The 25,084-nt window shown below is 31.3% G+C and overlaps 1 protein-coding gene across 1 annotated transcript; it reads left to right on the top strand.

The window, feature by feature from the left end:
- The first annotated feature begins 110 nt into the window (after nt 1–110).
- On the top strand, nt 111–23,554 carry LOC143047435 (TPR repeat-containing protein DDB_G0287407-like). The gene is made up of 18 exons (XM_076220494.1): nt 111–166; nt 2,257–2,311; nt 2,747–2,932; nt 4,411–4,595; nt 5,684–5,794; nt 6,457–6,574; nt 7,352–7,447; nt 8,910–9,024; nt 10,777–10,920; nt 13,204–13,322; nt 15,976–16,081; nt 16,990–17,129; nt 18,506–18,712; nt 19,641–19,853; nt 20,595–20,786; nt 21,336–21,478; nt 22,559–22,631; nt 22,871–23,554. Exons 2-18 carry the CDS (start codon nt 2,267–2,269, stop codon nt 23,213–23,215), a joined length of 2,538 nt encoding a protein of 845 aa, XP_076076609.1. The 5' UTR covers nt 111–166; nt 2,257–2,266; the 3' UTR covers nt 23,216–23,554.
- The last annotated feature ends 1,530 nt before the right edge of the window (nt 23,555–25,084 follow it).

Raw genomic sequence — 25,084 nt, 5'->3', positions numbered from 1 at the left:
ACTTGGATCAAGTCCGTATTTGTTTTAAAATTAAAATTTTAGCGGATTTTATAATAAAAACATTTGAAAGATCCCGTCGTATTCGTAAACAAATCGAAAAACAACATGTAAATGTAAATGTACCATGTGGAGCGTAAAGAAGATGATAATGAGACCACAGATGACTGTTAGTGCATGTATCTAATTCTTAAGTAAGTTCTTTGAAAATTTAAATACTTTGAACACATTTAATAGCTCCATAGATTTTACACATTTATTCTGTGTTCACCTACTTTCTAAATAACACTAACAGTGATCTGGAAGGTTTTTTTCACTATGGGCCCAGGGCCCCTCAAAAATAAATTCAATGGGCCATTTTAACAAAATAATGGGCCATGTTGTCTAATGAGTGGGCCATAATGGCATTTGAATTGACTTCTGTAAAAATAAAGTATCAGTAAATTTTGGCAAAGAGGTGTTGGTACTTACTTTTACATAAATAAAATCATGGATATTGTTCCTGTGATTTTGTCATTTCAATTTCAATGAATATACAATAACTTCTTCCAACCCCAACAATATTTAAGTTAACCTGTATTTACAATGTTTAAACTGGTACTGTTGCCTTGTTCATGTTCATGTTTGGTTTTTTTTACATTAAATTTGGGTCTTGGTCGATACCATACTTATTCCAGACGTTCCGTATCAGAGGACTTTTCAGGAATTTCCTCTGCACTTCTTGTATTATTATAACTTCATCACGGTGACAAGAATAACAGTAAAGAGTACCATTAATTCATAGAACAAAACAACAAATCGCTGAAGTCATGTTTACAAAATGTCAAAATGAGCCAAAGACCAAAAAAAGACAAGGACAGTATATATAAGCGTCTTTTATGGAGACAAAAACTATATTCCTAAAAAGTCTTTGGGGTTCTTCAATCGAATAATAGCAAGCTAAACTAAATGAGATTATTATTAGAGTACAATCTCGTCTGTACTAGCCAAATTTCACAAATTTAAAGTTGTTTATAAAAAAATATATATGATGATGGTTAATTACATTTTTCGGGTTATCAGTTAGACCGCATGGTTCTATTATTACAATAGGAAAACACCCGAGACGTTAAACCGCATGGTTCTATTATAATAGGGAAACACCCGAGACGTCCCAAAAATATATAGGTGCTCCTATTATTGGAGGAACATTACACAGTTGTGTACACATGTATGGCGGCATGGAACACGATCGGAAATTCATTTGACGATATCTAAACGTTTCGAAACGAAGTGAAAAATATCGTGCGCCACGTGGGCGCTTACAATTGTCACTGTATGCGCCATTTCTTGTCAATATGCGCTATAGGCGCAGGGGGCACGTACTTCCCGATCACTGAAATAAACACAAATGGTTAAGCTCAGTCACTTGTTTATCACAGAAAAGTGTCACATATCACTAGTGGGTCTCATTGGGGTCTAAGCGTGATGCGGGATTGCTGATTTTTGGTAAGCGTGACACGGGAAAGTCAAATTATTGTGTCGTGAAAACGGGAAATGACCAAAAAAAATGAGAATTGCTTACTGAAAAATAAATACGTAACACAACAACAAATGACAACCACTGAATTACAGGCTCCTGACATACAGAATATCACAGGATTAGCTAAAAGAAAGCTTTGTAGCATTCATAGAAAATCATCGTTTAAAAACAAATAATTAAAAAACCCAAATTGAAATTTGTTTTAGCAATTTGAATTAAAGACTTACATGTACAAGTATCCCCTTATGCATGACATTACATTATCATAACGATATTATTAGAAATTCTGTCAATTTTTTTCATATCTATGAACGTACATGTATGAAGTGATAATAAAGTCTTGGATGGAGAGTTGTTATCATTTGCACTCACACCACATCTTCCTATATCTGTTAAAAGGATTGTACATATGCTTTTTTATCAGTTAAACAGTTTTGTTAATAAAATTTGCAATTTGATCATGTTCAGATGAGAATTTTGAATCAACTGCAAAAGGTGGGGAGCAATACTTACAGTCAAGTCAAAGTAACTGCCCTCTAACACTGCTCATGGCAAAAATATATATAAATGGTTTTCTGTAAAAATTTCACAGCAAGCAAAAACTAGTGTTACATATTTTATCTTAGCATGAAAACTGTTTAATCAATGAAAGAGGGGATGGGGTTGACAGATCCAGTTGATAATTAGATAAACTGCTGTTGATATCATTTATGTATGTATCATTCATTTTTTTGCAGGATCAACAAGATGTACATGAAATACAGAGAAAGACTTGAGAAAGAAATTAAAGAGGTTTGTTGATATAAGAAGATGTGGTATGAGTGTCAATGAGACAACTTTTCATCAAAGTCACAATTTTCTAAAAGTAAACCATTAGCATGATTAGAGGTCAATGGTCTTCAACACAGAGCCTTTGTTCACATGTGACAGAAAGATGATAAAGGGTCCCAATAATGACTATTGTAAAATTGTTCAAAAAGGAAAACCAACAGTCTGATCTATCTATTTAAAAAAAAATTGAAAACTATTTATGTCAACATTTTTCAAATAGGCTGCTTTTTAGATAGGTATGTAAAATTGTATTGATTGCCTTGTGTTATTTACATTTGATCTACAAAAATGTATAGCTCTAGTGAATGTGCAGCTATTGTATTCTGCATAAAGGGTCTTACTGATAATTTTTCACACTTTTTTTACACATTACATGTCAGCTATGTGTGCTTTCAGAGTGTGGATGTCAGTGTCCAAACTACAGTGAAATCTTGTTGGAATGAAGTAGATAAACAGTGCCAAGAATACAAGCCATTTACATTAACCAAACCTCAGGGAAAATCAGGATGGAAGATTGTTAGAGTATTTGTCTCATCCACATTTACTGATTTTTTTAATGAAAGGGAAATTCTGGTTAAAAAGGTAAATATTTTCTCAATAATTGTAATTGTTATTGATGTGCCCTGCAATTTATTGTGTGACATAGAAATTAACTTACTTCAGAAATTATTGCATACATTTATTATTGCGTTTTTGTCATTTTTAAATTAAATGCAATATTAATTTTTATGATTTTGAGAAAAGTCCTGCTAAATTTAGATAAAATATTACAAAATGCTAATTTTAATTATTCTGTTGACAACTTTGTCTCCTTATTCACAATAATAAAAACCTTGCAATAATTTCAGAATTTACAGTAACTGGTTGTGTCTTAAACTAGTTGTATAAATCTAAGCTTTATATTTCTGGAGATAAAACACCTGGAAACTATTTCCTGAAGTTTCTATCTGTCACATATCTGTTGCTCTTGACTTCATTTTGAAATTCATGGTGTAAAAACTGATGAAAATAAAATATCTATATTTGATATATATGTCGGACTGTTGATCGGACTACATATCAACAGACAGTTAATGTATAATTGTTATCCTCTTGTAGCACCATATGTGTGCCTAATTTGTAATTAATTGTCTTGTCTTGTCTTGACAGGGTTAAACTGACTTTCACTTCCTTTCGTGGATCAGTGATGACAATTAAGTTTTCATTGGTAGATTTTTTTGTAAGGAATGTCTGTACGACAGTGTTCATCTGTCCTTGACCTCATTTAAATTGATCATTGACAATTGTGAATTTTTAGTTTATTTTATACTTGTAGCATAAGATTTCTTTTGAAGACTTTCAAAATAACTTTTATCATGATCAGTAAAGACTCTTTCTAAACAACTTTAATCTTAATTAGTAAAGACTTTCAAAATAACTTTAATCATGATCAGTAAAGACCTCAAAATAACTTTAATCATGATCAGTAATGCAAATGAGACATTACAGTGTTTAAACTTAAAATGTATATCCTGAAAATTCCTGATTTAAGGTGATACCCAACACTTTCACTTAAATTAATTTGGCTCCTTTAATTTTTATAAAATTTTGACAAAGTATTTACTTTGACCCTTTTACAAAAATATAAACATTTCAAAAAATTTGAACCAAGCATTTTATCAGAAAAAATACACTGTTTATATAGCAGTTTAACAAACACTAATTTTGATCATTGAGAAGCTTAATATTCCCTTAACAACACAACGTCATTAAAACATTTAGGTGATTTTACAGAGTTATCTCCCTGTAGTGTTATGTACCACCTTAAGAAAATTGAAACACTATATATTTTAAGTATTGAAATGTTTGTATCTGAATGAGTTATTTTTTTCTGTTCCTCACACAAAAATTAGCTAGCAGGGCCTTTCCTAATGTCATCATGAGGATTCTATTTATTAAATAGGCTAAAGAAAAGGACAACTGCGAAAAGACAGATAAGAGTTAGAAATACATTTTTTAGGATGAAAAATATGTAACTATTGATATAAATTCTGTTCAGTGTTAAATATTGTTAACTGCAGATTTTTCCAGAACTAAGAGAATGGTGCAAGTTGAGACATATACATCTAATAGAATGTGATTTACGATGGGGAGTTCCAAAAGAGGCCACAACACAACTCGTCATCGATACATGTTTAGAAGAGTTGAATCGATGCCATGAGGATACCAATGGTCAGCCTTTCTTTTTAGGACTGATTGGTAAAAGGTGAAGGTTAAAGCAAAATTAGAAATATCAGGCCATGTTAAACTAACTTTCTGGTTTACAAATGCCACCCAGTCAACATAAATTCTACTCTAGCTTGTATTTATTTCAAACAAAAAGAAACGTAATGTGTCAAAAAACATGTTGTTTTAAATTTGAGTGCTTTCCGATTAGTATCCATCTTTGGAAAATTTATTTATACCTCTATAGAAGGGAGTTAAGACTTCCCATCAAATGGCACATGTCAAAATATAAAAATGACACTTTTGCAAAATGTCAAAATGTAAATAGAAGTCAAAATGCATCTACCCCTTGATGATTGATAAACTTACAGATGATACAATGCAACCTGTAAAAATATTTGTGGGGCCACAATTAAAAATATTTTGGTTTGCCCAAACCCTACCCAAAGGTTGAGACAGTGGGTAGGTAGGTAGGCATTTTCTTTCTTTTTTTTCAAGTATGGGGTGTTTATTAGTCTTCATGCCTTTTCTGATAAAAAAAAAAAACTTCTTCAAATCAGGACAATAAAAGAATTTGAGTAGGCAGCTTTTTTCTGGGTAGGTAGGGTTTGGGCAAACAAACCTATTCTTTTTTATGGCCTGGTTGAGTTCAAATTTATTTTTATTGAAACTCTGGTCAAGTATAAATACTGCAGAAAATCAGTACTTGATGAAACACTTAAATTTATGATTCACATAAAGAATTCATGACTGTAGAACCACCAATTTTTCCAATGTTGAAATTGTATCTTCGAGTTGAATGCTTCGTACTTCATACTAAAAATGTGTGATGATCAACACTTTTACAACCCTATAAAATTACAAAAAGAAGTATTCAATTCTTAAAATTACATTTTTATGCTACAACCACGTATTACAAATTATTTCATATTTTTCATTTGTCGTTCTATGCTGTGTTGTGATGTCACAAGAAGCACCATATGGAAAGTTCAAGTTTATTTGGAAATGTAATCTAATTTTGGAATGCCAATCAATTGTTATTAGCCAATCAAAAGTACAAATTGTTATGAAACATACATGTAATGTAATTATTATAAAATGAAATGTATATTTTCACTTCTTTATTAGATATGGATGGATACCAAACAAAATAGACATTTCTGATGAATTAAAAGATAAATTTCAGTGGGTTGACAACACCTCCATAACATTCATGGAAATACTTCATGGGGCATTAAGGTAAGTCTATATCTCACATTCGATTTTACTCGTAAAAGTTAAAATTTGTCAAACCATATAAATGAACAAAAAGATTGATTTAATGACTGATAATTTCGTGTTAAAAGCCACTTTCAGCATTTTACTATGGGCTATTTCGTCGCATTCTGTTTTTATTGGTTGAGGACCCTGTAGTGCCTTGAAGAAAAACTGACAATCCTTGTCAATAAAGATTGAAGTCTAGCACACTTGCCATGTGCAGGCTTCAAACTCACAAACTGAGTATTGGCAGGCTAGTGATACAGAATTTATATCACTCAGCTATACTGAGGTTCTTTGAAGTAATAGCAGACCTGGTCATGATCATATCATAAACATTTTAGCAGGTGGTTTCCCTTATTTTACAATCAGTTGAAATACAAAAAAGATATTCCACACCTATAGCTAACAAATGTTCCTTATAATGAGGATAGCGCAATGATAGTTCATTACTTGAATTTAACCCCTGTGTGAAAGGTTTATGCACTGAAATAATGAAAATATTGACGTTTACAGAATTGTTTTAACTATTTAAGACAATGCCATGATCTCCAATTCAATAGTATTTAATTATTGTGCTTTTGTTTTGATTATTTGTTTAATATGTTTATTTTCTGATATATAAAACAAATTTGTCATTGCAGATGCAAGAGTCCAAATGCAGCCTTTTTCTTCAGATCAGATGAAGTGATTGATTCTATCCCTGAAAAAGCTTTAAAACGATTTATAGATGAAGAAACTCTGAGCAAACAACATCTTATTGTAAGCTTTTTAAAATAAATAGTGTGTAACATCTTGGAACTTTATCTAGGACATATATGTTTAAGTATACCATGGTTGAATTGTTTGACTGACCATGTCTTATGATAATTGAAATTTGCTGTTTTGATATTTAAAACAAATAACAATGGTTAAATGAGGGGGGGTCGGATGGGTCCTGATCCTGAAATCCCGGGTTTAAAAATATGAAATCCTGAGGTCCAGAATTTAAAGAAATTAAAATCCCGACATCACGAAATTTGAAAAAAGAATTCCCAAATCCTGAAAGGGTCAATCCCGAAATCCTGAGCTTAAAAACACCTGATCCCGACATCCCGAAAAAGTTCCTGCCCCCCCCTCTTGAATACAAATTTATACAAATTTTTATATGGTTGACATTGTTGATAAAGAGTTATGTGTCTTAAGAAACTTATTTAGCTTAATGTTTGTTCTATACAACAAAAAAAAGTAAACAACACTTCTTCCACTTGAAAGTCAGATTTACAACAACTTTTGAAAGAAAATCTTTTTTGACTACCTGTTTTACTGACATTTTTTTGTAATATATGAATTCTTCTTTTTATTTGTCCATAATATACATGGATGTTATGTTTCAACTTTAGTTTTATTTGATAATTGTTCAAATCCCAACTACAGATAAAATGTTTTTATGAGTTACTAAAAGTTAAGGGGAAAGCAATTTTATTTTTTTCTGTTGACTTGTTTAAAAAGTGCTTTAAATTCCTTGAATAATGAAAGTATTTTTTAAAATATTTTTAGGCTCTGAAAAGACAATTAAAGAATAGATTTCCAAATCAAGTTTATGAGTATAATTGTAAAGTGGACGGTATGCAAGACACTGCAGGAAGAGAGAGGGTAGGTAAAGTACTGTAAATTTAGAAATAATTGCAAGGTTTATATAATTGTGTATCATGTGATTCGATGAGCAGTGGTCTCGTTAGCCCAAAATAGAAGGGCGCCATCCCTGGGTGCCTTCATCCGCGCCCTTCTGCCCTGACAACTTTTTCCAAAAAAACCTTGTGCCTTTTTGGTAAATTTGTCTTTTGTTATATCGATTTATTATCACAAAGTTAAATTACATACATCATAACATGACACCTGTTGATTGCCCCAGGTTAATCATGTCATTGCAATAAGGGTCGTTGGTTCCAATCCCACTGAGGATGCAAAAAAAAGAATAATGGTTAAAAAAAATCATAACAATTCACCTTAAACTAACTAATTGCACAAACAATGAAATAAAGTTTAGAATTCCAAACTCTATCTGAAATTTTTTAAATAAGACAACTCTGTCACATGTATGCTAAACTATGAGATGTTTAGTTTATGTTGGTTTTTTTTAGGGGAAAAGGGGGTTGGGGAAATAGTAAGTTTATTTTTATCTTTTGGTTAATAGTGATGTGATGTATGAATGTGTATTGCCATGTCTTATGAACATGTAGTAAGAATGACTTTTCTAATGCAAATTTTATAGAATAAATAATCAAAACAACAACTTATGCATCTTTATTAACAACATATACAGTAAAAAAAAACGTGAACTCTTGTTACACACAGAAACATCGACAAAAGATTAAAAAATAAGCAGTGCCTTTTCCTATCATGAAAAAGTGTCCTGCCCTCCACTATAGCACCCTGCCTCTTTTGATTTCTAGCTGGAGCTCTGATGAGTATTGCAAAAATAAAAACATGCATTCTGATAGTGATACATATACTTATATATCAATACCAGAGCAATTACTACTTGGCAGATGATACCTTAATAGTCCTCCAGCAGCAGTATAAAGACTATAGACCCAGCGTTATATGCTTCAGATTTCACAGTAAAATAGCATAATATGTGTGGCACACTATAATTTATGTACATGTCATAATTTTTTTACAAAGGGATTACTGTAAATAGCAGTACTTATTTCTAAATATAATCAGGTAGGTTTCTAAAGCAGTGAATTGCATGTTAATATCACAAATTATCTCCCTTGACAACCTTCTTCTGCAATACTTTCCTACACAAAAAATTACAAAATGTGTTAAAATTATAGAATTGGTCTAGATTTTTTGAATCCATTTTGTATTTTGGGAAATTAAATATTGTTAAGCAGAAATTCTCATGTTGTCATCAGCAAATATCAGACAATATTTGCATATTGCTTGTATGTAAAATTGGGTTCTAAACCAAGAACTGCAAAACTGGGATTTTCTTTAAACTTTAAAACATACAATTACATTAAAATGATTATTTCCCTTCTGGAAACACTTCTCTTTAGTAAGTTTGACCAATATTCAGACTTTAACAATTTTCTGCTATATTTTTTAGGTTAAGTTTTCTGAACTCGATAAATTTTCTGACCAAGTATTAGACTTCTTCAAGACGGCAATAGCAAAAAAGTATGACGACAACAAAACCAGTGAATATGACGAAGAAGAAATTGGTTTGTATGATTGATTTATAAAAAAAAACAAAGCCTTCCTTCAACAAATTTTACATGAGGGAAGATATATATGTATGACGATCTGTCTCTCTTTATTGTGGGTCTCATTGGGGTCTAAACGTGATGCGGGATTGCCGATTTTTTGTAAGCGTGACATGTGATAGTCAAATTATTGTGACGTAAAAATGGGAAATGAAGTCTAGCGGGACATAACAAGTTACAAAAAAATGAGAATTGGTTATGTACATAGTGTAAGTGGGATCCGTAATCAGAATCCCCTAATGAGACCCTCTTTATTCAGTTTGTAAAATACATTATATTATACTGAAATTGAATATTTCAGATTATTCTGCAATTGGAGTTGTGGACTTCACAAAGTTCATATACCATGTGCACAAATACAAAGTTTAGAATGGTCATTAATGTTGAAATCGGGACACTCTAGTATAAATTAATTGTATATCAGGCTTCACAGGAGATATAGATTCATATTTCTTGTCAATGATATATATCCCTTTATGCCTGAAATCTCAGACGATACAGTGCCATGAAATAGAAGATCATATACCTTATGAAGATCCAGAATTACTAGTTCAGTCAAACTAAGATTTAACTTCAAACTAATTGCAACAGAAAATGTTTTAGTTCTAATCTATAGCATAATGCCCTGAATATACACAGAAAAAAGTCCCATAAAATCTAACTTGAGGAAAACTCAAAATCAGCATTTTTATTTTCTTATGGAAATTAAACACTGGAAGGGAAGATAACTCCGCAAAAATGAGGCTTTTTTTTGGTCAGTTTTTGGTTGATTTACTTGAAATTTATGTAAAGTATGATACTTTGATGGGATTATAAGTTTGTATTTGACTAAATTATATAATCATCTGCTCCTAAAATGTACAAAACCGAAGTGTTGTGGGTAGTTTTTTTTTTGTGTGCATTTTTCATTTAAGAAATTGCAAATTTGAAGCTTTGTGACCGTTTTGAAAAAATAATGTGAAAATTTGGTATTGTTTATATCTGTATATTATTTTTTTTTCAGCATCTTAGTTATCTAAAAAAACTAAAAACCACAAAAAGAAGAATACAATGCTTAATTATTTTTATTAAATTTGATATTCTTTACCTTGACATCTTGGAAAATTCAATAAATGGCCAACTAATTTATTACGAAATCTAGATTAAAGCTTGATAAAAGATATGAAAACACAATTAACGTTGTTTGTTATACTCTAAAGACATCTAAAAAATCAAGAATCTATACATTCTGAAGAATAGAAACGGTAATGTTTTAATTTTATATCAATTTTTATTGATATGTCTGCCTTTTTTGCAAGAGTTATCACCCTTTTCATTGCAAATCTCCATAGGAATTTTAAATGGCGCTTTTTTTTAGTCTTCCTCAAGTAAGATTATATGGGACTTTTTTCTGTGTATATTTGGGGTAAAATGCTAAAGATTAAAACTTAAAAATCTTCTGTTGCAATTACTTTCAGGTTAGGGTCAAATTTATGTTAGATTGACTGGACTATACCTATTATACTTATCAATGTAGAAGAGCTAACATTCCATATTTGGTAAATATATGGTTTATAGTATTCTTGTTGTGTCTATCACTATCATTAATCGACCGTGCATGACCGTCATGGGCAGTCGAGGTCGTTAAAAAAAACTTTTCATTTCTGCACCTCATTATTTTTGATTGACAGATACAAGATATATGCTGTAACAATTTTCGTCTTTTTGCAGAGGAAGAGAATCAGAAATTTTACATAGAAAATAAATCTGAATTAGTTGTCGGACAAGATGACTTACTGAAGACCTTAACATCATACTTGAAGGGGGAGCCACTTTCAGATATACCAGAATCTGAGGACAGCAAAAGTTTTATAAGTAAGTAATTTGAAATAAAGCCTATATTTAAAGATTTATGAACAGTTTAAGAGGTTTATTTTGATGACAGTAACAACTTTATGATTTGTTTATCCACAACTTAGAATAAGTGTTGAAAGCAATTGTATTGTGTTTGAAGCACTTGTGCTTATTCAGATTGTTGGTTGAAAAGCAAAATGCAAGCTATTCATATTCATCTGTGTACAAGTCCTCTTGACTTTTTTTAAGAACCATATATAATTTGGTTAATATAATTTTCCTTCTTTGTCTAACTCATTGTTATGCCCCATTTATGGGCATTATGTTTTCTGGTCTGTGCGTCCTTTTGTTTGTCCGTTCGTTCGTCTGTCCGTCCCGCTTCATGTTTTTTGATGAAGTTGAAGTCCAATCACCTTGAAACTTAGTAAACATGTTCCCTATGATATGATCTTTCTAGTTTTAATGCCAGATTAGAGATTTTTAACCGGATTTTTGTGACAAAAATGTCGGTTATTGATTTGGGGATGCACGGCGGGCGGGCGGCAATCAAATGTTGTCCGTGCATTAACTCATGAACCGTTCAACCAAAGCTTTTAAAATTTTAATATGTTATTACTGACAACTAAACAAAGGTCATGTTTAATAATGGCGATTTTGACTTTTACCGTTCAGGAGTTATGGTTCTTGAAAGATTGAAAAATGGAGTTTCCAGTCGTGTCCGTGCATTTACGCATGAAATGTTCTACCAAAGCTTCCGAAATTTAATATGCTGTTACTGAGGCCAAATTAAAATATATGTGAGGTTCCAGTTACATACTTTTGAAAAATAGGGTTGGTAGGTCGGCAAATTTTTTTTTTTTTTTTCTAAATTTTATTTAGGATTGTCAAAATCCGGAAAAAAATCGTGTGTTTACCGAAATTGTTTCCAGTTTTACACACGTCAATACCGGAAGTTGGCCATTTAAAAAGTGTTTGGTTGCAAAATAAAGACAGTCATTTACGTTTTTCATTAATATTGTTGCATTTTGACAACAAATTGTTATGAATTCTTGCATTTTACCAATAACAGATACTTCTTATGGAAATTCAAATGACAGAAATCTAAGAACTTTATATTATTTTAATTCACAATCCTCAAAATTAGATCGTTTGAAATTTATTTTTCAGAAATGAAAAAAAAGTTCTAGGGTGGGGGGGTTTAAATTAGGGTCGGTCGGGTTACTGGAACCACACATATATTTTTATTTGGCCTGATGACAAAATGGAGGTCAAGTTCAATAATGACGATTTTGACTTTTACCATTAAGGAGTTATGGTTCTTGAAAGATTGAAAAATGGTGTTTCCCGTCGTGTCCGTGCATTTTCTCATGAACCATTCATCCAAAGCTTTTGAAATTTTAATATGTTGTTACTGATGACAAAATAGAGGTCAAGTTCAATAATGACGATTTTGACTTTTACCGTTCAGGAGTTATGGTTCTTGAAAGATCCTAAAATGGCGTTTCCATTCACGTTGTTGCATTTACTCATGAACCATTCAATCTAAGCTTTTCAAATTTTAATATGTTGATACTGATGACAAAATGGAGGTCAAATTTGGTATTGATGATTTTCACTTTCACCATTCATCAGTAATGGTTCTTGTGATATTGCCAGGACACAAATAAGTGTTAATAATCCGGTTTGCTGTCGTTGTGACAGCCTCTTGTATCCCATTTTCACGGCCCACTGAACACAGAAAACTATAGTGCGGATGGGGCATCCATGTACTTGGGACACATTCTTGTTTTTAGAGATAAAATTGAGAATAGAAATGGGAAATGTGTCAAAGCGACAACAACCCGACCAAAGAACAGACAACAGCAGAAGGTCACCAACAGGTCTTCAATGCAGTGAGAAATTCCCGCACCCGGAGGCGTCCTGAATTAATCTGTACTTTATTATCGCATAGACCAAAATAAAAAAACTTTATAAATGTTGCTGTTTACTAATCAAATGTCAATTCCATATTGAATGGTTTGGCAACTAGCTTTAAAAGCTTTAATACACAGATTAGTAGATGTGGTATGGTTACCAATGAGACAAATATCCACCAAAGTTCAAATGAAGTGCATACAATCATTTATAGGCAATTGTAAGGCCCCCAACAATGAGAAGATTTAAGTCAATTTTAATTCCAAAGTTAAAATTGGGTTCACCTAAAAACTTACATGGAAACATAGTAAGATTTTTTTTTAAATAATGTAGTACATAAATGGTGTATTCTTGTTATATTTTAATACATACAGAATTTATTCTTTGTAGGAGATCCAAAATTTTGGGGAGAAACTGTGCCTGAGGATAACATGATAATGTGTATAAAAGGTCATCCCGGATATGGAAAGTCCACAACTCTAGCCAAGGTCGTAAATGATTTCCTCAAGGTCAGATTAGATATATATTGTGTTAATTAATATTAACATTATGAGTATAGATTGTTATAGGACCGCAAAATTTGAAAAATTTTTCGTCGTATATTGCTATCACGTTGGCGTCGTCTTCGTCGTCGTCGTCCGAATACTTTTAGTTTTCGCACTCTAACTTTTGTAAAAGTGAATGGAAATCTATGAAATTTTAACACAAGGTTTATGACCACAAAAGGAAGGTTGGTATTGATTTTGGGAGTTTTGGTCCCAACATTTTAGGAATAAGGGGCCAAAAAGGGCCCAAATAAGCATTTTCTTGGTTTTCGCACTATAACTTTAGTTTAAGTTAATAGAAATCTATGAAATTTTGACACAAGGTTTATGACCACAAAAGAACGGTTGGGATTGATTTTGGGAGTTTTGGTTTCAACAGTTTAGGAATTAGGGGCCAAAAAAGGGCCCAAATAAGCATTATTCTTGGTTTTCGCACAATAACTTTAGTTTAAGTAAATAGAAATCAATGAAATTTAAACACAATGTTAATGACTACAAAAGGAAGGTTGGTATTGATTTTGGGAGTTTAGGTCCCAACAGTTCAGGAATTAGGGGCCAAAAAGGGACCCAAATAAGCATTTTTCTTGGTTTTCGCACCATAAGGTTAGTATAAGTAAATAGAAATCTATGAAATTTAAACACAAGGTTTATGACCATAAAAGGAAGGTTGGTATTGATTTTGGGAGTTTTGGTCCTAACAGAATAAGGGGCCCAAAGGGTCCAAAATTAAACTTTGTTTGATTTCATCAAAATTGAATAATTGGGGTTCTTTGATATGCCGAATCTAACTATGTATGTAGATTCTTAATTTTTGGTCCCGTTTTCAAATTGGTCTACATTAAGGTCCACAGGGTCCAAAATTAAACTTAGTTTGATTTTAACAAAAATTGAATCCTTGGGGTTCTTTGATATGCTGAATTTAAAAATGTACTTAGATTTTTAATTATTGGCCTAGTTTTCAAGTTGGTCCAAATGGGGGTCCAAAATTAAACTTTGTTTGATTTCATCAAAAATTGAATAAATGGGTTCTTTGATATGCCAAATCTAACTGTGTATGTAGATTCTTAATTTTTGGTCCAGTTTTCAAATTGGTCTACATTAAGGTCCAAAGGGTCCAAAATTAAACTAAGTTTGATTTTAACAAAAATTAAATTCTTGGGCTTATTTGATATGCTTTATCTAAATATGTACTTTGATTTTTGATTATGGGTCCAGTTTTCAAGTTGGTCCAAATCAGGATTCCATATCAAGTATTGTGCAATAGCAAGAAATTTTCAATTGCACAGTATTGCACACTAATTGCACAATATTGTGCAATAGCAATTAATTTTCAATTGGAGTTATCTTTCTTTGTATAAAATAGTAGTTGATAATATATGTTGGAAATTTGCCAGACATGACTATGATGTCATTTTTATCTATTTTTATTTGCCAATAACTTTATGTAAATAACTACATTGGAAATTTGCCAATATAAAATGTTGCTGATGAAGCTTTTTTTCCTTATCTTATCTAAAATGTTTTTAGATAATGTATGTTGGACATTTGCCAGACATGACTATGATGTCATTTTCTATTTTTATTTGCCAATAACTTTATGTAAATAACTTCATTGGAAATTTGCCAATATAAAATGTTGCAGATGAAGTTTTTTTTATTGTTTTATACAATAAACAATGTATATTCACTTTTACTACCAACCAATCTTTACCATTCAGTGATAACAAGCACTTTATTTTACATTTTAATATTTTATGATGTATTTAAAAGAGTAGTTATTGTTGCAAACTCCATTAGAAATTTGAATTGATATCAGTTTTGGAAAAAGGGAAACGGGGATGTGAAAAAAAGGGGGGGGTTTAAATTTTTCTCATTTCAGATTTCATAAATAAAAAGAAAATTTCTTCAAACATTTTTTTGAGAGGATTAATATTCAACAGCATAGTGAATTGCTCAAAGGCAAAAAAAAAAAAAGTTCATTAGACCACATTCATTCTGTGTCAGAAACCTATGCTGTGTCAACTATTTAATTTTAGATTTAAAAAGTTTGAAGAAGAAATCTTTAATTGATTTGTAAAATCTTGACATTTGTTTTGTGTAAAAAAAAACCATGTTATGTCAAAAATTTGATCACAATCCAAATTCAGAGCTGTATCACGCTTGAATGTTTTGTCCATACTTGCCCCAACTGTTCAGGGTTCGACCTCTGCGGTCGTATAAAGCTGCGCCCTGCGGAGCACCTGGTTAAAATTGGACAAGACAAACTTCTTGCAAACATATGAACTCATGCAACAATTTGTTTGAAAAATTTAGAGAGATAAGGTAAATTAGGTAATTATAATCTGGAGAATATTATTTTGCCATTTTGATTATGAATTATAATGAAAGTATTCAGTATATATCCTCAACTATATGTTATAAACCAGAGGATTTAACACTGCATGGTTTTTTCAAAAGTTTAAATGGCTTGATAGAAAGTCATACAACTGTTTTTATAAATAGGAGAGATTATGGTGAAATGTAACATTAAGGAGAATATTTTTCAAATTTAGTTTTAAGAATTTGTGAACATGTTGATATTGCTTTAAATTATTTCTTTTCTTGTTTTTTATTCAAGGATGGTTATGAAGTATTTTACCATTTTGTTGGATGTTCAGCTTCAAGCAAAAATACAGAGACTTTGTGTAAGAGATTTGTCAGAGCACTGGAGAAGAAAGTTCTTAGTAAGATTTGTTCTGAATAAGATTTTTAATAAATTATTGAGCTATAAAGCTACTAAGTAGGGTCAGTGTGAGCTACTGTTGTCACCTGGTTTTCATGTTCATCCATTATAAATTTTCTGATTTTAAAATTTTCCTCTGAAATTATATAGAAAAAGGGAATTTGAAGCTACCAGTGGTTTCAGAGTAACAAGACCTGAATTATCAGCTTTAATACAATTTTTTACATATACATCAAATATTCACTAGAATCTCTATGCTGTATTTAGGATCATCAGTTTTCCAAATATTGTAGCGTGTTATTCCTGAGTTATGGGACTTCAAGGTGGTACCTAACACTACAGGGAGATAACTCTGTAAAATCAGCAGAATGTTTTAATGACATTGTGTTCATATGGAATATTAAGCTTCTCAATGATCAAAATAAGTGTTTGTCAAACTGCTATATAACAAGTGTAATTTTTCTGATTTAACGGTTGGTTCAAATTTTTTGAAATTTTTATATTTTTGTCAAAGGATCAAAGTAAGTATTTTGTAAAAATTTTATGAAAATTAAACTAGCCAAATAAATTTTAGTCAAGGTGTTGGGTACCACCATAACAGACAAATGTGAGGCAATTTATATATGCATTAGGATATGTAATTAATTTTTTTTCTGCAGAGTTGCTTTACTAATGAAGTAATAATGCCTTGCTGAAGATACCATTTTATTTTTCAAACAAATTCTATATGCAAAGAATGGGTGTATCTTAAACTCATGCCCCATCTGCTTATATATAAAGCAAACCAATGGAATTAACACATAACAGAAAAGGAAGACATTAAACAAATAACCATGATCTAAGTAATGTTAATGTTTAAGGTTGTGTTGACCAACTTTTTTGCTAAATCAAAAATCATTTTTTTAACAGAAAAAGATGAAAACACAAATCATGCTATAGACGGTGAAGAAGGTTCTGTACAAAGTTCTATGGAAAGGCTGAAAGGTCTTCTGCCAGTTTTGAGAGAACAACAAACAAAGCTTTGTATTGTTATAGATGCTGTTAATGAGGTTAGCATTTAACTGTATATAAATAACACATAGCTGAGAGGGTGATAGAGCAGATTGGTACCCCGAGAAAACATTGTCAACCGCGGCGAAGCCAAGGTTGACAATGCTTTTTCAAGGGGTACCAATCTGCTCTATCACCCTCTCAGCTATGTGTTATTTAATTTATTATACTGAACGTCCTACCATTTTTGTCTTTTACAGATAAATTTTATTTCAAAAGGATTTTCTATGACGTCACGTACATAACAACGTTACGAGTATTAGAAATAAACAACAAGATGTTTTTTTTTTTTATTTTGACAGTTAAATAATAAAATTTGATCCAAAACGTCAAACTTAAGCATTGTATTCAACTACTTGATGTAAATTCAATCCATTGTCCTTTAAATTGTCGATTTTTGATTGGTTGAGACGAGAGGGTAACATTCAAAAAAATTGTCACCCTCTCAGCTATGTGATAGAGTAAAATGACACCCTCGTATTAGCCAATCAAAATATGGCATTTTAACGTGAAGTATAATAATATAGATTGTTCCTTAATCAGAAGTTTTGATTATGATTTAAATTTTTTTCTTAGAGTTATTTTATTTGCTCCAGTGGCGGATCGAAGGGGGGGGGGGGGTCCGGGGTTTGGATCAATGCATTTGAATGGGATCATATAGTTGGAACCCCCCCCCCCCCTTTACTCTTTTACTTTACATTTCAAAATAGCTGTATCCGCCCCTGTGTCCATTGACAATGTGGGGGAATGGGGTATGTGAGGGCACTCACTAAGGTTCTTTAATTTCTGATGAGTTCGGTAATCTGACTTCTGTAAATATATACAGACTAAACTAAAACTGTATAAGTCTTTCATACCTACAATTTCAGAGCAAATTTCCTTCAGTTGTCTCTTTTCTGAATGATATATAATGTTTTTATCTGCTAACAAAGATTGCTGACATTATGATAAAAAAAAAAAAACCTGATAATATATAAAGTGAAATTAAATTCATACTATTAAAACAGTACAGTGTAATAGAATACACATTAAGAATGATATTCTGTGTCTATAAATAATAAATAATTGTGTCTATAAATAATAAATAAATATTGCTGTATTTGAATATAAAAATAAAACCAGTTGTAAACAATCACTGCTAGGGATTTAAAAATTGTGCAGCGCATTACGGGTAATGTTTAATGCATGTGTGGTTCATGCATGTGTTGACTCATTTATTTTATTCTAATAAAATTGAGAATGGAAATGGGGAATGTGTCCAAGAGACAACAACCCCACCATAGAACAGACAACAACAGAAGGTCACCAATAGGTCTTCGATGCAGCGAGAAATTCCTACATCTAATAGGTATACTATAAAAGTTTATAATTTTAGCTTCCAGATTGTAATACTTATAACCACCTGTCATGGCTGCCACCAAGATTCCCAGGTAATATTAAATGCATCATTAGCTCAGCAGATACCCATCCACCTACTGTTGCAAGGTTGACGGAACACAGTTGTTATGTTTGTGAAGTTGGACCAATCAACAAAGAGGCTGCAGAGATTTTAGTTTCAAAAACTTTGAAGAAATTTAACAAGGTATGCAATATGTAGTAATGCTAGAAAAACTGTAGTTCTATAAAAGATATATATTATGACATGGGACACAACTCAGCAGTGGTATCAGTGATGGTATTTGTTTTGTTCAGTGTGTTGTTATTTTTATAATTTGGTTCCATTTTGCAATACACATGTATATGTTCATTTGTAATTGTTGTATATGTATTTTGATGAAAGTCCAGTGTCTCACATGAATTTATTTACTTTAATACTCACTTTCTATCTAACTAGCTAAAAGAACTTAAGTTTTCATCGAAATTTGTATAAATACTTTATCAAGACTTGTTGCAAATGAATTATAAAATCAGTAATCAGTACCTGTTTATTTGGGTATTTAAATTTTTGCAATATGATATGTCCCATTGAGTAAATGAATAAATGAAATAGCTGCATGGTTGTATAATGGAGTTCATTTCAAAGGGAACCTTTAGATATTGATATATATAAAAAAAAATATTACTGGTCTAGGCCATCAACTTTTAAATTAATAGAATTATTGTCAGGTGAAAACACAAAACAGCTTTGTAACTTGGGAAAGTTTATACATTTCTCTTTTAAATTAAGAAACAGTTTATTGTAATAAAAGATATTTTGTATTGATGAAACTTCTGACGTCACCTATTGTTTATTATGCATATTGTTTGTAATATGCCATATGTATACACTGTACATGTACTTGATTATGCTGATGAGCCGTAAGGCTCAAAGTTAATAAAGAATTTGAATTTGAATTTGATCCATAAAAAGACTCATTTATTTGTTCGGTTGTACAAAAAATGAAAACCCATTGATGAAAATACATTTTGATTTTTCTATTGTCAGCTCTTCAACTACTGTGAGTGAGTAATGTTATTCCTTTATTATACAATTAATACAATTCTCAGCTTTTAATGATTTGACTTTGAAGCAACTGGATAAAGACCAACTATCTTTGATTGTATCAAGACCATGCGCTACAAACCCTTTATGGCTCACCATGCTGTTAGAGGAGCTTAGAATGTTCGGAGATTTCAGGACGTTAGACAGCAAGATAGAAAAAGTCTCTGATTCTGTAGACAGTCTGCTAACAGATATAGTAAATAGAATCATTGCTGAGGATGAAACAGGCCTAGTGAAAAAGGTATTTATAGTAAATATTTATTCTTTGCTAATTTTGAATTTATTTAAACAAGAGTTGACCAGTTTAATAAATTTGGATAAATCAAACTTTTTGATTGAATTTGTCTCATTAAGTTTCCAGTCGTTTACTTTTGTTACATTTACTAATAAATAGACTGAAACATAGGTATCTGAACAGCACTGAAATCATTGCAATGACCAAACCTAAAATTAGACTTAAAATTTTACCAGTACTATTAAAATAGATGTTTCTTGAGTTTGATAAGTGATCTGTAATAGTTCAAATCTATTCTGGGCTATTTTTGATAGTTGGTCTTATTTACAATCATACCACATCTCCTTATTTTCAATTGTTTAGGTCTTTATAGATTGAAACAGTGATGTTATTTAGCATACTTTTCACAAATCTGGGCCAATCCCCCAGCTTAAAACAAATATTATTCACAATTCCCATTTTATTTATATACACTAATAAAACTAAATAAAAATCATATTCTAAATTTTTGTCTAAGTCATAGCTAATGCCCCTTTAACGCTATATACAGTGAAACCTGGCTAAACCGAATCCTGCATAAACCGAAAACCTATATAAACCAAACTTGTTCTTAAGCACCATCATATCAAATTGTATGGACTGTAAACCTGATAAAAACCAAAACCGAACAAAATCTTCAGTCCTGAAGAGGTTCGGTTTAAACAGGTTTCACTGTATATATCAGGATTTATTGAAATCAAATTTCAGAGTCTTTGTTTACTGGCCTGTGCAATTGAAAGCATACAGTTACATGACCTGTCTAATATGTTGGGAGATATCAGTAACAAGGAACCAGTGGCACCATTGTACTGGTCCCAGACTAGAAGAGTTTTGAGTCCATATATTAAAGAAATAGGAGTCCAGTCCAATATATCATTTTATCATATGGAAATTAGAAGAGTAAGTATTAATGAAGGTCAAGGAAACAATTATTTATGACAACTATATATATTTGTGCATGTGAATTTATGCCCTCGAAAGGGACATTAATTAATAGCTTTAGAATATTGGATGGGTCTTTCTAAAATGAAACCATCTACAGCTTGACTCTGTTCATCCTTTTGTCCCAAAGACCATAGGTGGAAAAAATACCTTTCGTAAAAGCAATCTTGGCTTTTATAAAAAGAAATGAGTTGATATTATTTAGTCTGCAGTTTGATAATGTTGAGTTGAAGGGCATGTGTAAACAATTTTAAGATCTACTATGCAGATATTTTTCAGATAGTTTTTTAATCATTTATACACAGGTCATCATGTCTTTGTTACATATTTGTCTTCAGGATCAAGTCCCACATTTCCACTAGCTTATATTTATTTGTTACTCTTGTTTTTGGTTCTTTAAGCACTCTTACATTTAGAAAATGTTAATATATTCTGTGAGTAGGTCAATAAAATAATATATTCACTATTTAATTATATCAGTTTAAATGGTGTAATTGTTATTTTTAGATTGTCTGCCAGCTGTTAATCACCAATCATGGTAGAGAATGGTACAGATTATTAGCCTTGTATTATACAAAATGGTGTCCTGATGAAAGGTCAAGGTCATTGTTTGCACCAAAATACTGTTTGAATGCCAATCTAAAAGCAGAGTAAGTAACATTGGTACTGTAAAAATATTTATATGAACAAATATATTTTAAGCATTTAAACCAAGTCAAGGTTGATTTAATTTTTTTTATCCTTGTTCTTACACTATTAGGGTGCATTGTTTTCCAGTCTATGCTGCTGTCTTTCGTTTTTTTCGTCTGTCCAATTTCAGGTTTTTGATTTATGCAGTTTAACATGAAGGTGTGGTTAAATAAACTTGAAACTTCAGACACATGTCCATTATGATATCTTTGTACGAACTTTTACATTTGTTTGACCCAAATAACACAAGATATCTTATGATATAATGTAAGGAGATGTGTTATGTTTGCCAATATGACAACTATAAAAAAAAAAACACCACATGTTCATTGTAAAGCTAACTTCAAAATGTGATGACATATTAAGATTTGAATTAACATTCACTGAACATAGCCATAGATAGTTAATGTTAACATTATGGACACATATTCTTATTCATATAATATATATTAATTATTGTGTGTGGTGAAGAAGGAAAATTGCTTCATGAGGAAAACTTTGGACTTAATAATTTTTTCCATATTGACCAATGGGTTATATTATGAAAAATCTTTTTTGGGAATATAAAGGATGTTCTTAGGTGAAATTAAAAAAAAATCAAGAATTTAAAATTGATACATTTACTATAAGTTGGAAGAGTACTGATAGTAAAGGAGCGAAATAAGCTCAAAATATTGAAGGTTATGGAACTTCTTTATAAGATATTAGATTTATTTTAAATGGCAGGAAAAGCCTGACTCAGACTTTTGCCTTATATTTGTAATTGTAATATTTGGGTCTGAAATCTCAAGAAACAAATCTAGAATTTGCTTAAATTTTGGTAAATGATTTTTCAAGTGCTTTCAAGTGCTGTTGTAGTCTTGTATGAAAAGAAAAATGAGTGCAAAGTATTTTACCTGTATTGAAGGGGGAAAAAACAAGGGTCAGAGTCCAAACATCTGACACAAATTCCTAAGTACATCCTTAAACCAACACTAGAGCTAGGCTGTATGGTTGATCTTTACAGTACATAATCATATATTAAATTTATATTTAATTAGATTGTTGGAGTTTTATGATAAAGATCCAGCAGCTGAACTTATACATGACAGGTTAAGAAGTCAACATTTCGAGGTGAAAATTGATTAAATATTTAATGCATTTTAAGTATATGAGTTTTAAGTACATTTTTTAAAAATTGCATTATTATATAAAAAAAGTAAAGATCTTCTTTCAATGACAGAATTATAATTAAAATCACATGGATTAAATGATTTTATTGCACAAGAAAATGCTGTATACAAACAATGCTGCCAAAATTAATAACAACCTCAAAAATGTCTGAATATACAATATTTTTTGTACCTTTTCAGAATTTGAGATGTCAATCACAAGCAACTGTCACGCCACTATTATTTCCTGTTGTTATTTGTCAGTTCTGTTCAACGAAAACATGTCGAAAGAAATTCAGGATCCAGAATAAAGACTGTTGCGTTGTGTGTAAAAGTTCTTTGACGTTTAAGAATGCTGTGGCAAATTTGTGCAATTTTCATGCTTTTGGTCACAATGACAAATATGGGAAGTGTTTGTATTGTAACATGATAGTACCTAAAGAAAATAGTAATGTGAAAAATATGATGGGAAACGTAGGCAAATTATGTATGAATTGTAGCTTTGGACATGTTCACAAAAAGTGTGCTATGGTGTCTATTAAGTGATTTTACGATTGAAAGAATTATAGTTTTGGACCTTTTCAAAAGGTGTGCTATGGTGTCGTTTAAGAAATTTTATGATTAAATGAATAATTAGCATCAATATCTTTGCTAGATCTTCATGGAAGTTTGCGAAATTGCATTAAAAGGGAAAAAAATCATTGATGTCTCTTTTTCTCTGAGTGATTAGTGTGAACACCTGTGGATGTTGAATTGTACATGCTTTGTAATACAGGTCTTTAAATGATAACTTAAATGTTAATTGTTCAATCAATTTAATTGATTTGTAAATGAGCCTCCTTGTTGGTTTTTTGATTATGTGATTATGTGATTACATGGTCAATTTTCAATGATTATTTGATTACCAGACCAAATATTTCATAGTTATTTGGTAATACATGTATAAGACTATTTTTGATTAATTGATTATCTTAAAAAAATAGTTAATGATTATGTGATTATATTGACAAACAATTTGTGATTATGAGATTACTTGGAGACCCCAGTGAGGGGCCTCGTAAATAAGAAACTATAATTGTTTTCTATTTATACTTATATTTTAAATGTATTTCTGTTAGTCAATATATTATTTGCTTATATATATTGTATCTTCTGTATCACAGAGTCTTGCTAATGAGTTTTGATATAGATTTTGAAGTTCCTATTTCATTGCTTTAAAGAAATGATTTTTGCAATTTACTTTGTGTGAGGCCAAATAAAAAAGTATGAGTGGTTCCAGTTACATCTGAAAAAAAGTTAGGGTAGGTAGGTAGGGATTTTGTTTTATTTTATGGTTTTTTTTAGCTCACCTGGCCAAAAGGCCAAGTGAGCTTTTCTCATCACTTGGCGTCCGGCGTCCGGCGTCGTCCGTCGTCGGCGTCCTGCGTTAACTTTAACAAAAATCTTCTCCTCTGAAACTACTGGGCCAAATTTAACCAAACTTGGCCATAATCATCAATGGGGTATCTTGTTTAAAAAATGTGTCCGGTGACCCGGCCAACCAACCAAGATGGCCGCCATGGCTAAAAATAGAACATAGGGGTAAAATGCAGTTTTTGGCTTATAACTCAAAAACCAAAGCATTTAGAGCAAATCTGACATAGTAAAATTGTTCATCAGGTCAATATCTATCTGCCCTGAAATTTTCAGATGAATCGGACATTCCGTTGTTGGGTTGCTGCCCCTGAAATGGTAATTTTAAGGAAATTTTGCTGTTTTTGGTTATTATCTTGAATATTATTATAGATAGAGATAAACTGTAAACACCAATAATGTTCAGCAAAGTAAGATCTACAAATAAGTCAACATGACCAAAATGGTCAGTTGACCACTTTAGGAGTTATTGCCCTTTATAGTCAATTTTTAACCATTTTTCATAAATCTTAGTAAACTTTTAGAAAAATCTTCTCCTCTGAAACTACTGGGCCAAATTTAACCAAACTTAGCCATAATCATCATTAGGGTATCTAGTTAAAAAAATGTGTCCGGTAACTTGGCCAACAAACCAAGATGGCCGCCATGGCTAAAAATAAAACATGGGGGTAAAATGCAGTTTTTGGCTTATAACTCAAAAACCAAAGCATTAAGAGCAAATCTGACAGGAAGTAAAATTGTTGATCAGATCACGATCTATCTGCCCTGGAATTTTCAGATGAATTGGATAATGGGTTGTTAGGTTGCTGCCCCTGAATTGGTTATTTTGTGGAAATTTTGCTGTTTTTTTTGTTATTATCTTGAATATTATTATAGATAGAGATAAACTGTAAACATCAATAATGTACAGCAAAGTAAGAACTAAAAATAAGTCAGTATGACCAAAATGGTCAATTGACCCCCTAAGGAGTTATTGCCTTTCATAGTCAATTTTTAACAATT

Source organism: Mytilus galloprovincialis, chromosome 10, assembly GCF_965363235.1.
Source record: "Mytilus galloprovincialis chromosome 10, xbMytGall1.hap1.1, whole genome shotgun sequence".
Lineage (NCBI taxonomy): Eukaryota > Metazoa > Mollusca > Bivalvia > Mytilida > Mytilidae > Mytilus > Mytilus galloprovincialis.
The sequence above is the reverse complement of the archived record's forward strand: the minus strand, read 5'-3'. Positions and strand labels throughout refer to the sequence as shown.